Here is a 12,601-nt window from a genome sequence, read left to right as displayed (position 1 = left end):
CATCAGATGCAAGGCATTGGTTAATGACATAATAACAAGGTCTTCAAGGACAGAACCCACCCCAATTGTAGTAAACCACCATTCCACAAACTGTCCACAGCCATCCACGCCCGTGTGACTGCATCACCATATAAGGCCTAAGAGCGCAATCTAGTGGCCTGAAGACGAACATCCGGTCCATTCATATTCTTAAACAGGATGTCATAGCAAGAAAAGAAAAAAAAACATAATCAAATGAGTTAGGAATGCATTTTATTTATTCCACACTTGGAAAAAAGCACACCAGAAGGCACTGGAGTGGTTTATTACATAAACCAACATCAAGGTCAAGCTGAGGTCAAATATAAACTCACTCCCCAACTAGTTTTCCGCAACAAAAATGTCAAAAGTGAAATAATTTCATTGAGAGAAATCAAGTTGCGTAATGTGAGCGTAAATGTGGCGTCGCGATGAAAAAAGGCCTCGACCCGTGTGACATCTAATCGAGTGCTAAAGTGCGGCTACGCAGTTCATCAGCCGGTCGGCCTGAAATAAAGGCCGGCCTATTTCCTGTGCCGGGGGTCATCTTGACGTGTCCTTGACAAGACGACAAGGTGGTGAGCTGATGAACTTGGGTGGACTGAAGGGAAGAAGGCAAAGACGCAAAACCGAGACGATGCTCACTCTAGTTTTATATCGACGCTCTGAAAGGTTAAAAGCTGGTTTCCTGTCCAATGACATTCATGACAAGAACTGCTGGTTGACCACAGCCACCCGGGTGTCAGGCGTGTTTGGGTGGACTCGGGTTTGGCACTGGGTGATTTCACCGTAAAGAAATATAATATAGTGGGGGGGGGGGGTAATGTAATGTGACTGGTGTGGCAGTAGAAACAAAGTGTATTGACTTGTATTTTTTTAAAAAATGTGTCATTTTTCACGGATGCACGCCGCAAATATTGCAAATATTTGAGCGTGTCCACATGTTCCGTTCGTGCGCATTGCTCCTTATACCCTGGCCCGTTCATGTTCATGGTGTAACTTTAACAGGAAATCATTAAAAGCACATGATGCAATTAGAAACGGCGACGACAACAACGTCATCGACGTGGCAACTGAGGCTTCAGTCTAATCTTTCTAAAACCAGTGCGGATTACTTTATGAAAGTAATTACAGTTACTAGTTATTTATTTTTTTAAAAGTAATTTCTCCTTCATAGATGTTACCGGGGAAAGTACTTACTACTGGAAAACAATAACGGCGTTAGTAATGGCGTTATTTTTAAATGCAGTTACCCCCATCGGCGGTCCTGACACGCGTGTTCACAGCAAAGTAACGTGTTTGAGGTTTTTGGTTCCCCCGTCCAGAGGTCCACCAGTTAGAGAGGCAATCGTTTGTTGTGACGCGAGTTGCAAACCCAGTTTTCCTGACTAAACCCCTCCTGAGGCGGCGCGAGGAGCGTGATGCTACATGGTACTGAATAAAATAACATTGACAAAGAAAATATTCATTAGAAATATTATCGCGGATTTAACTTTAAAAGATAAAAATAGATAAAAGATATCAACACATGAAATCATTAAAAAAAAAAAAAAAAAATTGTAAACAGTCCCGTCTTTCCAAACTGAGATCGGTGTGTTCACTACCCGCTTTCTTCCTCTCTGGGTTGATTCCAAGCGACGTCCCGAATGAACTCCGCCGAGTTCTCAGTGCCGAACACACACGGCTCTGCTGTCAAACTCTGAGCATGACAGCAGCGACGCTTTCATCACCTTGGTGTGAGTGAAGGAACACGTGCTGGTTCCAGTGCGGTCATCCCGGGGGCCGGAGGGCGCGCTGCGTGTAACTCGAGAGAGCGTCCCAGTTTTTCCACAAGAAGGCCACCAGGATGATGAGGAGGAGAGTGGAGAACGAGCGCGAGCGCGTCTTCATCAGAGGGACCACACAGTTGGCCACGGTTGACACAAAAACCAGAAGGACAGCCATAAGGGCCAGCAGCACATTGATCAGTTTTCCCAGGAGCATCCGGGCCGTGGCGTTTTCCAGCCCCTCCAACTGGACCACCTGCTGTTGCTGCTGATGGAGCTCCATCTTGGAAATTCTGGTCTGACACACCTCTAAAGCCTCCTGCGTAAGAGAAAATAAGTCACAAAAACAAACAAAAATCCTCTTGAGGCTTCACATAAATTACACTTCAACCGAGAACACTCTGTTCCCAAAACAAGACCTCTAGCACCCCCTGCCGCCAAAGGAAGGAAGTGCAGCCAAGGGGAAACAAGCTGAAAGTGAACCTTCCATCTTTCTATTTTCTGTACCGCTTATCCTCACGAGGGTCGTGGGGGTGCTGGAGCCTATCACAGCTGTCTTCAGGCGAGAGGCGGGGTAAACCCTGGACTGGTGGCCAGCCAATCACAGGGCACATATAGACAAACAACCATTCACACTCACATTCATACCTATGGACAATTTGGAGTCACCAATTAATTAACCTAGCATGTTTTTGGAATGTTTTTTCCCCCGGAGAAAACCCACGCATGCACGGGGAGAACATGCAAACTCCACACAGAGATAGCCGAAGGTGGAATTGAACCCTGGTCTCCTCGCTGAGAGGTCTGCGCGCTAACCACTAGTCCACCCAATAGCAGTCATTCATTCATTTGCTCCCGCTTTTTCCTCACAAGGGTCTCAGGGGTGCTGGAGCCTATCCCAGCTGTCTTCGGGCGAGAGGCGGGGTACACCCTGGACTGGTGGCCAGCCAATCACAGGGCACATTTAGACAAACAACCATTCACACTCACATTCATACCTATGGACAATTTGGAGTCGCTAATTAACCTAGCATGTTTTTGGAATGTGGGAGGAACCCGAAGTACCTGGAAAAAACTCACGCATGCGCGGGTAGAACATGCAAACTCCACACAGAAATGCCAGAGCAGGGAATCGAACCCGAAATGTGAGTCATTTAGACAAAAAATGCTTGTGTTATGAATAAAGAGACAATTTGGTCGAATGACAGGATTCTTGGTGTCATCTTCCTGTTTAGAGTATCAACATGGCCGATGAGATAACGCCTTGAACTAACTGACTGCTTGGAACTTGACACCATGATGTCTTGTCTGAGCTGCCTGGACGTGTTTTGCTCCCTCATTGAAGCAAACTTCACAACGCAGGAATGGGATCTGTTCATTGAAGAAAAAAAAAATTCCAACCTGACGACGTAACAAACCTGAATGTCTCGTGCTCTCTCGTGCGACTGGTAGGCTATTTTCTCCTCCATGCTGGCCAGCTCCTGCTTGAGGTTCAGGATCTCATTCTGATGGAGCTCTGTCAGGTCGTTCAGCTGCTCCTCCAAGCGTTCGCACCTGAACACACGTCAGCAGAAAAAAAAAACACACGCGCGTTGGAGGCTTAATAAGATTAGACACGGGCGTGCACGCAAAAGTCACTCGAAATAGACCCTGCCGCCATCTGGCCACGGGGCACCTGACTGAGATGGGGACAAGACTATGGGGACATGCGAACCCATCTCCTGATCTCCTGATCCGAGCGACCAATCACAGCATCTGCAGAAAGTAACTCACTATTGGGAATTAGTCACCTCGTCTGGAAGGAGGATCTACAATAATATGAACAACTAATAGTACATACACGAACTGGTACGAGTTTGAGGGGATTCCCTTTACAAAAGTACAACAAAAGTCAAGTAAAATACCTCAAAAATGCTTAATTGTATGACTTTAAATGACTCTTGAGTGTAGCTGTACGTGGATTTGTAGTCGGATGTTTCAGTACGGATTTACTCGTTTATCAACCTTTCGTTTTTATGCCGGATGCCCTTCCCGACGCAACTAAAGCCACGCCCTCTTCCATGAAAGGAAGTTCTAACCACTATGATGTACCAACAAGGATGACGAAATTCCTGAAAATAAAGTCATAATTCAAATGTAATTATTTATAATTCATTCATTCATTCATTTTCTACCGCTGGAGCCTATCCCAGCTGGAACTACACCCTGGACTGGTGGCCAGCCAATCACAGGGCACATATAGACAAACAACCATTCACACTCACATTCATACCTATGGACAATTTGGAGTGGCCAATTAACCTAGCATGTTTTTGGAATGTGGGAGGAAACCGGAGTACCCGGAGAAAACCCACACATGCACGGGGAGAACATGCAAACTCCACACAGAGATGCCCGAGCGGGGAATCGAACCCAAGTCTCCTATAGCTGTGTGGCCTGTGCGCTAACCACTGCATTACTTTCCACACAATATACTGTGTAAAAATACGTGGGGGCGCTGGAGCCTATCCCAGCTGGACCCACACCCTGGACTGGTGGCCAGCCAATCACAGGGCACATATAGACAAACAACCATTCACACTCACATTCATACCTATGGACAATTTGGAGTCGCTAATTAACCTAGCATGTTTTTGGAATGTGGGAGGAAACCGGAGTACCCGCGGAGAACATGCAAACATGGAAACTCCACACAGAGATGCCCGAGCGGGGAATCGAACCCAAGTCTCCTATAGCTGTGTGGCCTGTGCGCTAACCACTGCATTACTTTCCACACAATATACTTTCATTCATTCATTTTCTACCGCTTTTCCTCACAAGGGTCGCGGGGGTGCTGGAACCTATCCCAGCTGTCTTCGGGCAAGAGGCGGGGTAAACCCTGGACTGGTGGCCAGCCAATCACAGGGCACATATAGACAAACAACCATTCACACTCACATTCATACCTATGGACAATTTGGAGTCGCTAATTAACCTAGCATGTTTTTGGAATGTGGGAAGAAAACCGGAGAAAACCCACACATGCACGGGAAGAACATGCAAACTCCGCACAGAGATGGCCGAGGGTGGAATTGAACCCTGGTCTCCCAGCTGTGAGGTCTGCGTGCTAACCGCTAACCACAATATAGTGTGCAAGATAAAATACTTTCCCCTTTACTCTCAATAACATTCGGTATGTGAGCTACTTAACAACAATCCGTATGAATGAGTGTGGATTTTATTTAGGTTGCATGACTGGCAGGAAAACACAGATGTCGGAGCAGAGAGCTTCCGTTCTAATTTTCTTAAAGCTACGACACAGCCTGCACATGCCGTCCGCAAAGCACATATTCTATATTTGTGTGGCTTTTTTGCAATAACGAGTGAAGAAAAGCTGGGCGATGAGATGAAGATGATGAAAATGATGTGACACATTTGTAGGTTAAATAAAAGGCAAATAAAGTAAAGAAACAAAAAAGTGTTTTTTATTTTTGAGAAGTACATGTAATTCCATTCTGTTTCTTTATGGTACGGGATCACGTCTACAAAGACTGAAGTGCAAACCGAACGCTCGTTGTGTTGCAGTTAGAGATTCGTTTGTTTTGATAAACGTTTCCACAATAAAAGCGCCATGCTCACCAGTCCAAGAAACAAAAAACAATGGCATTATGTGAAAAAAAATGACATTATATGTACTTTTTGAATTTTTTTTTTTTTAATAAAATACTTTTTTTTCATGTAATGCAATTGTTTTTTGTTTATTTTTGCTGCCATGAATTGGACTGGTGAGCGTCGCGCTTTTATTGTGGAAACGTTTATCAAAACAAACAAAACACAACGAGCGTTCGGTTTGCACTTCAATCTTTGTAAACGCGATCCCGCATCATCATGAAACATAATGGCATTATATGTACTTTCCCAAAATAAAAACACTTTTTTTTGTTACTTTACTTTATTTGCCTTTTATTTAAGCTACAAATGTGTCACATCATTTTGCCTGACCCTTGTACTAAACACAAGCATACTCAGTGTTGCCTGTGATGTGATGATAAATAAGATATCTATGATTTATCAGCAAGATAGAATTTTTCAAAGTTTGGAAGTTTTGCCGGATTAATGCCGGATTAATGCCGGATTAATTCCCTTTCAGAGATTTGTTGTGTTGTGATGGATCAATGGCTCTCTATTTTCTGTCGTGCCACCGTGAATTGAAACACAATCCTACAACTGTGGGATTCTCAAAAGAAAAAACGATTCAGACGTGGGTTTTTCCTCGTTTCCTACCGTATTCATGGTAAACCCTATGCTTTGTATGCATATCTCCTGGTGTTTTTATCGCGGTTATCGTCACTTGATTTCCTTGCCTCTGACATCTGCTTGTTTTTTCTTTTCATTTCTGTCAGAAACATCACTTTTCCTCTTTTCCTCTGTCAGTTCTGCACTAGTGGGATGATTACTTTGATCACTCATGAATCCCATGTAGACAACGCAAGAAGACACTGATCCGGAAAGCACCCCAGGCTTTCGCCATACCCCCTCCCAGAAGGAGATCGGTACGCTCATTCTTGCCCCAAAGATCCTCACCTGAAGCGCTCCTCCTGTAGTGCCTGCATCACGACCGTGTAGTCGCCGTGATACTGACTCTTCAAGCCGTCCAGGCTCTCCTCCAATCTGGCCTGGCCCTCTCTCAGGTCCTGCACCTCCTGCAGCAGCACGTCCAGGCTCGAGGTATGAGCCCTCTCCAGTGTGTTGCCCTTGGAGCTGGGGGGGCCTCCGGGGGCTCCCGTGGTGCTGTTCGCTCCCGCTGAGCCGGACGTGGCGCTCGAACAATCGTCTTCACTGCCGTACTTTGGACTGGACTGGAAGTGATGGCCGGCACTGCCGAGCGAACGACCGCTCACGACCGCTCCGACCGCTCCGACCCCGTCATCCCCCGAGGGGTCGTCCAGCGAGTCTTTCAGAGACGGGATGTTGTCGGCGCTGCCGAATTTGTTTCGAATCAACGAGGCAATCTCCCGCGGCTTGGAGACGACGGCCCCGGCGGCCGAGTGCGTTGCGTGCGAGAAGCTGGACAAGCCTCCCTTGACGCTGTCCACCACACCCTCGCTGAAGCCGGTGACTTTGGCGCCAACGTCCTTCAAGCCTTGTTGCATGTCCCGGAGAACGTCCTTGGGTTGCCGCGGGATACCGTTGTGCTCCACTTCCCGCAGCTTCCGGTGGTAGTGCTCCAGCTTCCGTTGCAGCTGCTGGATGGTTTGGGCAGACTTCTGGTTCTTTTTTTCAAACACCTGAAAACCACAACGCGGGTTTTTTTTTTCATGAACCAATCAGTGACTCAATAGCTTGAATAGGATTACGCTCAAACGACTCATACGTGATCATACCTGCTTAATGCGTGTGCTTTGTTGTTTGTCCGCATTGTTGGCCAGTTTGAGGTACTCGGCCACATTGTCGTCCCGGGCTGTCTGCTCAATCTTAATTTGCTCCGTGAGCTTGAGGATCTTCTGCTGCAGCTGGGCAATCGCCTGCTTCGTGCGCTGCGGATCCACAGCGGCATCCTCAGCCGCAGGGTACGACGACTCCGCCGCCGCCGCCGCAAGAGGGGTTTGCACCAGCCCGCTAACCTCCAACCGCTCGATCTGCGGCGCAGAAACAAGAAGGCAAAGGTCGGTGAAGTGTCATTGGAGCAAAGGGAATAATACTACGAGTACTACTACTATGAGTAGCACAGTGATGGGTTTTTTTGCTGACAGATTTAAAATAGGCTTCTGCATTTCTGAAGTCGAAAGGGCCACTCGGTGTCACACAGTGAAGATGTATCTTCGCATCTGGGTCACAGATTGCCGGGCGTCGACCGGGTGACTCAGGGTGACAAGTGGGGTACGCAATAGGTGGTCGCATTGTGAGAAAACTGACATGAAAACTGATTGTGATACAACTGATATAAAACTGGAAATGTGTCAGCTACATGAATATTCAGTGTTGTTGTATCTGATGTTTGTGTCAATTATTGTAGTTCTCGTGTGACTTAATAGCCACTTAATAGTGCAGTGATTAATGTACTGCAATATCTCAAGATAGTACATATAAAGTATCACACTTGCATACCACTGTGTAGTAACTCAGTCTCCCAGAACATACACACGTCTTACAAAGTTTTAGTACCAGGTAGGAGCTCATTGTGCTGGCAGGTTGTAAAAATAGGACCAATACTATCAAGTATTTTTTTAAAGACGATGTATTTACAAAAGATACGGTTGTGATGTGTCGGCGAGAATAGCGCATCGACATCGACGCTCACCTTTCCGTTTCCCAAACGGAGGAGCTGCTCCCAGTGCATTTTACCCTACGAGGAGACGATCTTTGTTGTGTCATGTAATCCTTTTGACGGCACAAAGGGTCGCCAGTGTGTGCGAGCCGTCCGTTGCCGTCAGCTGCTATCCGCGGACTGCCACGACCGGCGTGTTGTGAAAGCTGAAGCTCACCTGAAACTCAATTGGGCCCCAGGGCCAAGCCACGCCCCCTCGGTTCTTTTTTTTTATTTCCGGGTTCCGCCCACCCCCGCCGCTTACAATGACGTCATCGTGTATAAACGGATAAGCGACACGACAAAAGCAGCACAGCTAATTCGCATTACTGAACCAATTAGGTTGCAAATTTAAGAACCAATATAGATATTAATACACCGCTTAAGAATCGGGGTCACAAATTAGCAAAAATACGCAATGTTGAAGACTTGGATGGTAGGTTTGAGGTCCAGGGAAACAATTGTACATCACAGTTTTCAACAAACTAACCCAGTAAAAAAATAATAATACAAAAGATCTCCTAATAAGTCAAAATGAACAAGGAATATGGCAATAATACTTGTAAGGACTGCCAGTCAACATGTAGCCAGTCAGTGCATATCCTGTGGCAGCCAATTAGAAAAGCAAAATAATGGCGGACAGGAAAAACCAGTCTGACATCACTTGCACACATGCTTAACCTTTAACCTTTGCGACATTCCTCTCAGGGGCAAACACCATTTCTTTTTTGGCAGCAAAAAAAACTTCATGTTATGTTGGTATATTTTGCATTTGTTTGCTGATATTATTTATTCCAGAATTCATTAATGAATGAATTATGTATACGTATACGTAATCATTTTTAAATGCTTTTGACGGTATTTACTCCTAATCTAGTTATATATTAATAACACATTCTTCATTCTTTTAGCATGACATGATAAACCCGAATGTTCAAAGTACTTAAATAAATGAAGTTATGCATACTCAAAGTTCTTTAAAAAGTTCTAATAACTTCATTATGTCGAGTTCATTTAACATGTTGTTCCGTTGTGAGTACTTTTAACTAATATGTTTGGATTAAATTGAACTATGGCTATATTAAGTAAGATTAACTTAAAAACATACTTTACATACAACTTAAGACACTGGAAATCCGATTGCTCAAAATAATTAATTGGTATAAATATACTTAACTTAAAATTTTCTTAAAAGTTCCACTTATAAATGCATTATCTGTCTTTTCTGTTTATTTAACTTGTAATTTTTGATTAATATGAACTTTTTGCAGATTTGTGTAACCTACTTAACATAATTTGTAGTTACTTATAAAAAAAGTATCTATTAAACATGAATAAATCAAACCAAGAATCAATGAAGAATAAATCCTTCCTATGGAAAGAGTTGAAATGAGAAGGAAAATGAAAGAATGGAGAATGCATGGCAGAGAGAATGCAAAAAAGAAAGCTATTTCTCACCAAAATTAAAAAAGTATATCTAATATCAACTCCAAATATTAAAGCTCTGATGTACTCAAATGTTTGAGTTTATAAACTCGAAAAAAACGATGGCTTTTTTTGAGTTCTGCTAACTTATTAGAGTGTTGGATTGTGCAGTCCAACCATATTATGTCCATTGATGTAACATTGCTAAGCATGTTGGAAGTCAATGATACCATTACCTTTACCTGACATGCCCCATGTTTGTGTACAATAAATCAAATCTTTGTTGAATCATACTGACAAGCAGCCTGCTGAATCAGAGAGTAAGAATAGCACGGTACACTGGTGAAGCGGAGGACTGAGAAGTGACACCTCAGATTTGCACCTGGCCTGTTCTTGGCAAGAAGCAAAACCGTATAAATAGCGCTGTGACGACAAGCCTGTGACGACAAGCGGCTCTCAACGTTCAGCGGTTCTTTTCCAGGACGCTCCAACCCTTCCGGCTATCTGCAAAATCAAAAGGCATGCCCTCGGACTGAGGTTGTACAGTAGATAAAGAGGGCAAAGAACCTTTTAAGCTCCAGGAGATAGAGGCGGGACTGTGATAAGCGAGGTCTGGTGACCTGCACACACTGGCAGGCAACATCAGCGATGGCACATTATCGCATACTTATGTAAAGTGGAACAGTAATTGGTCATTTAGGTGCTTTCCGTGGCCTCTTTCCAGTTCTGATGTGACAGCACATAAGCACATAGCAAAGCAACACTTCACCACCTGCTTACAACGGCGAGGACAAGACGAGTCATCTTTAAAATCGGTCACATCTGCCCAAGTTATTTCAGTGACAAATCCTGCATGGAATCAAACATGGCGAGTGGGGGAGCAAACGGCAGGCGGTACTCAGATAAGACAGTTAAAGACAAAAGAGACACCAAAGAGATCCTCCCTCGCCCCCTGGCTCCTTGAATGCATCCTCTTACTCCACCCATGTCCAAACCTGGGTCCACCTGTTGTCAGGGTCAGGTTACGCAACAAACCTTTGATCCGAGTAAAGCTGGTTAGAGCTGTTCAACTGAAGTTCACGCACAAACATTCTGGACCGACAAGTCTGGCTACCCATTTTCTACCCCGCTTATCCTCACTGGGGTCGTGGGTGTGCTGGAGCCTATCCCAGCTGACTTAGGCAAGAGGCAGGGTCAACCCAGCCAATGAGAGTGCACATATACACAAAACTATTCATGTATATATATGTGGACAATTAATAGTCGCCAATTAACCTACGTCCATTCATTTTCTATACCGCTTATCCTCGCAGGGGTCACGGATATGCTGGAGCCTATCCCAGCTGTCTTTGGGCGAGAGGCGGGGTACACCCTGTACCAAGAAGGATGCCGAAATTATTGAAAATAAAGTCATAATTCAAATGTAATTATTTATAATTCATTCATTTTCTACTGCTTATCCTCACGAGGGCTGCAGGGGGTGCTGGAGCCTACACCTACACCCTGGACTGGTCGCCAGTCAATCACAGGGCACATATAGACAAACAACCATTCACACTCACATTCATACCTATGGACAATTTGGAGTCGCTAATTAACCTAGCATGTTTTTGGAATGTGGGAGGAAACCAGAGTACCCGGTAAAAACCCATGCATGCACGGGGAGAACATGAAAACTCCACACAGAGAGGGTGGAATTGAACCCTGTTCTCCTCGCTGTGAGGTCTAACCACTGAGGCTAACCACTCGACCGCCGTGCAGCCCTGAAAATAAAGTAATAATTCAAATGTAATTATTTATTATTCATTAATTTTCTACCGCTTATCCTCACAGGGGCCGCGGGGGTGCTGGAGCCTATCCCAGCTGTACACCCTGGACTGGTGGCCAGCCTATCACAGGGCACATATAGACAAACAACCATTCACACTCACGTTCATACCTATGGACAATTTGGAGTGGCCAATTAACCTAGCATGTTTTTGGAATGTGGGAGGAAACCGGAGTACCCGGGAAAAATTCACACACGCACGGGGAGAACATCCAAACTCCACACAGAGATGCCCAACAGAGATTCAAACCCAGATCTTTCGGATATCGGATAGCAAATTGTTATAGCTTCCAAATCTATATTCTCCTCTATTCCGTTTCCCTATTCCCTTTCCCACATGTAACGTCCATATGTCCCGATCCTTTTCTCCGTATATCCCAATCCTTTTCCCCGTATGTCTATACCGCTATTGTTGCCACATCCTGCAGTTGTATTGCACAGGCACAGCGTGTCACATAAACAAGCACTTAGACACCCAGTCTAACTAACGTGATTATGCGTCACACACAATGGGATACACTCTGCAGCAACACCTTGTGCTGACCCATTACAGCCCCCCCCCTCACAATAGAACATATGTGTGTGCTGAATTCCAGATCCGTTCAATCCGTTGAAAACATGCACGGATTAGACCCTTCTTAGAGGTGTACGCTGCACTCTTCTGCAAAGACGCTAACCTTCTTTGGGGGTAGAGTTTTCTTCTCAAAGATGAAGTCTACTCAATTAGTACAAATCCGTTGAGCGTAATTATACTTGTACCTCGTTGGTTACTAAGGCGCGCATTCCTGCTGAGTCAGCAAGGCCAAAAAAAGTGAGCAACAACAGCATTCGTGCCACCGTACATGATTGTTTTTAGCAAATACGGACAAACAGCTTGAACATCCCCAAAGGACAGGACCTTCAATGCTTCAATGGCGGACTCATCCCTTTTCCACGAAAACCAGTCTGCTTTTTGTATCTCCGTTTTACACCAGTTTTATCTATGACTTCATCACTGGCCCTCGGCTGCCCTAAATGCTAATCATCTCCGCTGAAATGAACTTCACTCAGCTGATTAGTTGTCTTTGAACTTTAACCCCAATGTCTGCGTAGCGGGAGGTGAACGTGGTTGTTATGCCAACACACTGTAAAAAAATAAAAATAAAAATATGCATTCAGTCATTTTCTACAGCTTATCCTCACGAGGGTCGCCGGGGGTGCTGGAGCCTATCCCAGCTGTCTTCGGGCAAGAGGCAGTGTACACCCTGGACTGGTGGCCAGCCAATCACAGGGCACATA

General features: G+C 45.0%; 1 protein-coding gene across 6 annotated transcripts in view; it reads right to left on the bottom strand.

Moving 5' to 3' along the window:
* Nucleotides 1-221: 221 nt before the first annotated feature.
* The window catches only part of tmcc1a (transmembrane and coiled-coil domain family 1a), a 62,611-nt gene continuing 50,231 nt past the window's right edge, over nucleotides 222-12,601 (bottom strand). For 5 of the 6 annotated variants that reach the window (XM_078796958.1, XM_058052630.2, XM_058052633.2 and 2 more), the window contains 4 exons: nucleotides 7,148-7,402; nucleotides 6,348-7,051; nucleotides 3,203-3,338; nucleotides 222-2,103 (listed from right to left, as the gene is read on the bottom strand). In XM_078796958.1, coding sequence (XP_078653084.1) covers nucleotides 1,789-2,103; nucleotides 3,203-3,338; nucleotides 6,348-7,051; nucleotides 7,148-7,402 — 1,410 coding nt within the window. In that variant the 3' untranslated portion in view covers nucleotides 222-1,788. Of the gene's footprint in view, nucleotides 2,104-3,202; nucleotides 3,339-6,347; nucleotides 7,052-7,147; nucleotides 7,403-8,064; nucleotides 9,140-12,601 lie in introns of those variants that run through there. The other variant, XM_058052636.2, reaches the window with a different exon arrangement.

This window comes from Doryrhamphus excisus, linkage group LG15, assembly GCF_037039965.1.
Source record: "Doryrhamphus excisus strain RoL-2023G ecotype Guam linkage group LG15, RoL_Dexc_Guam_v1.1, whole genome shotgun sequence".
In the NCBI taxonomy this organism is placed as follows: domain Eukaryota; kingdom Metazoa; phylum Chordata; class Actinopteri; order Syngnathiformes; family Syngnathidae; genus Doryrhamphus; species Doryrhamphus excisus.
This window is presented reverse-complemented; position numbering and strand designations above follow the sequence as displayed.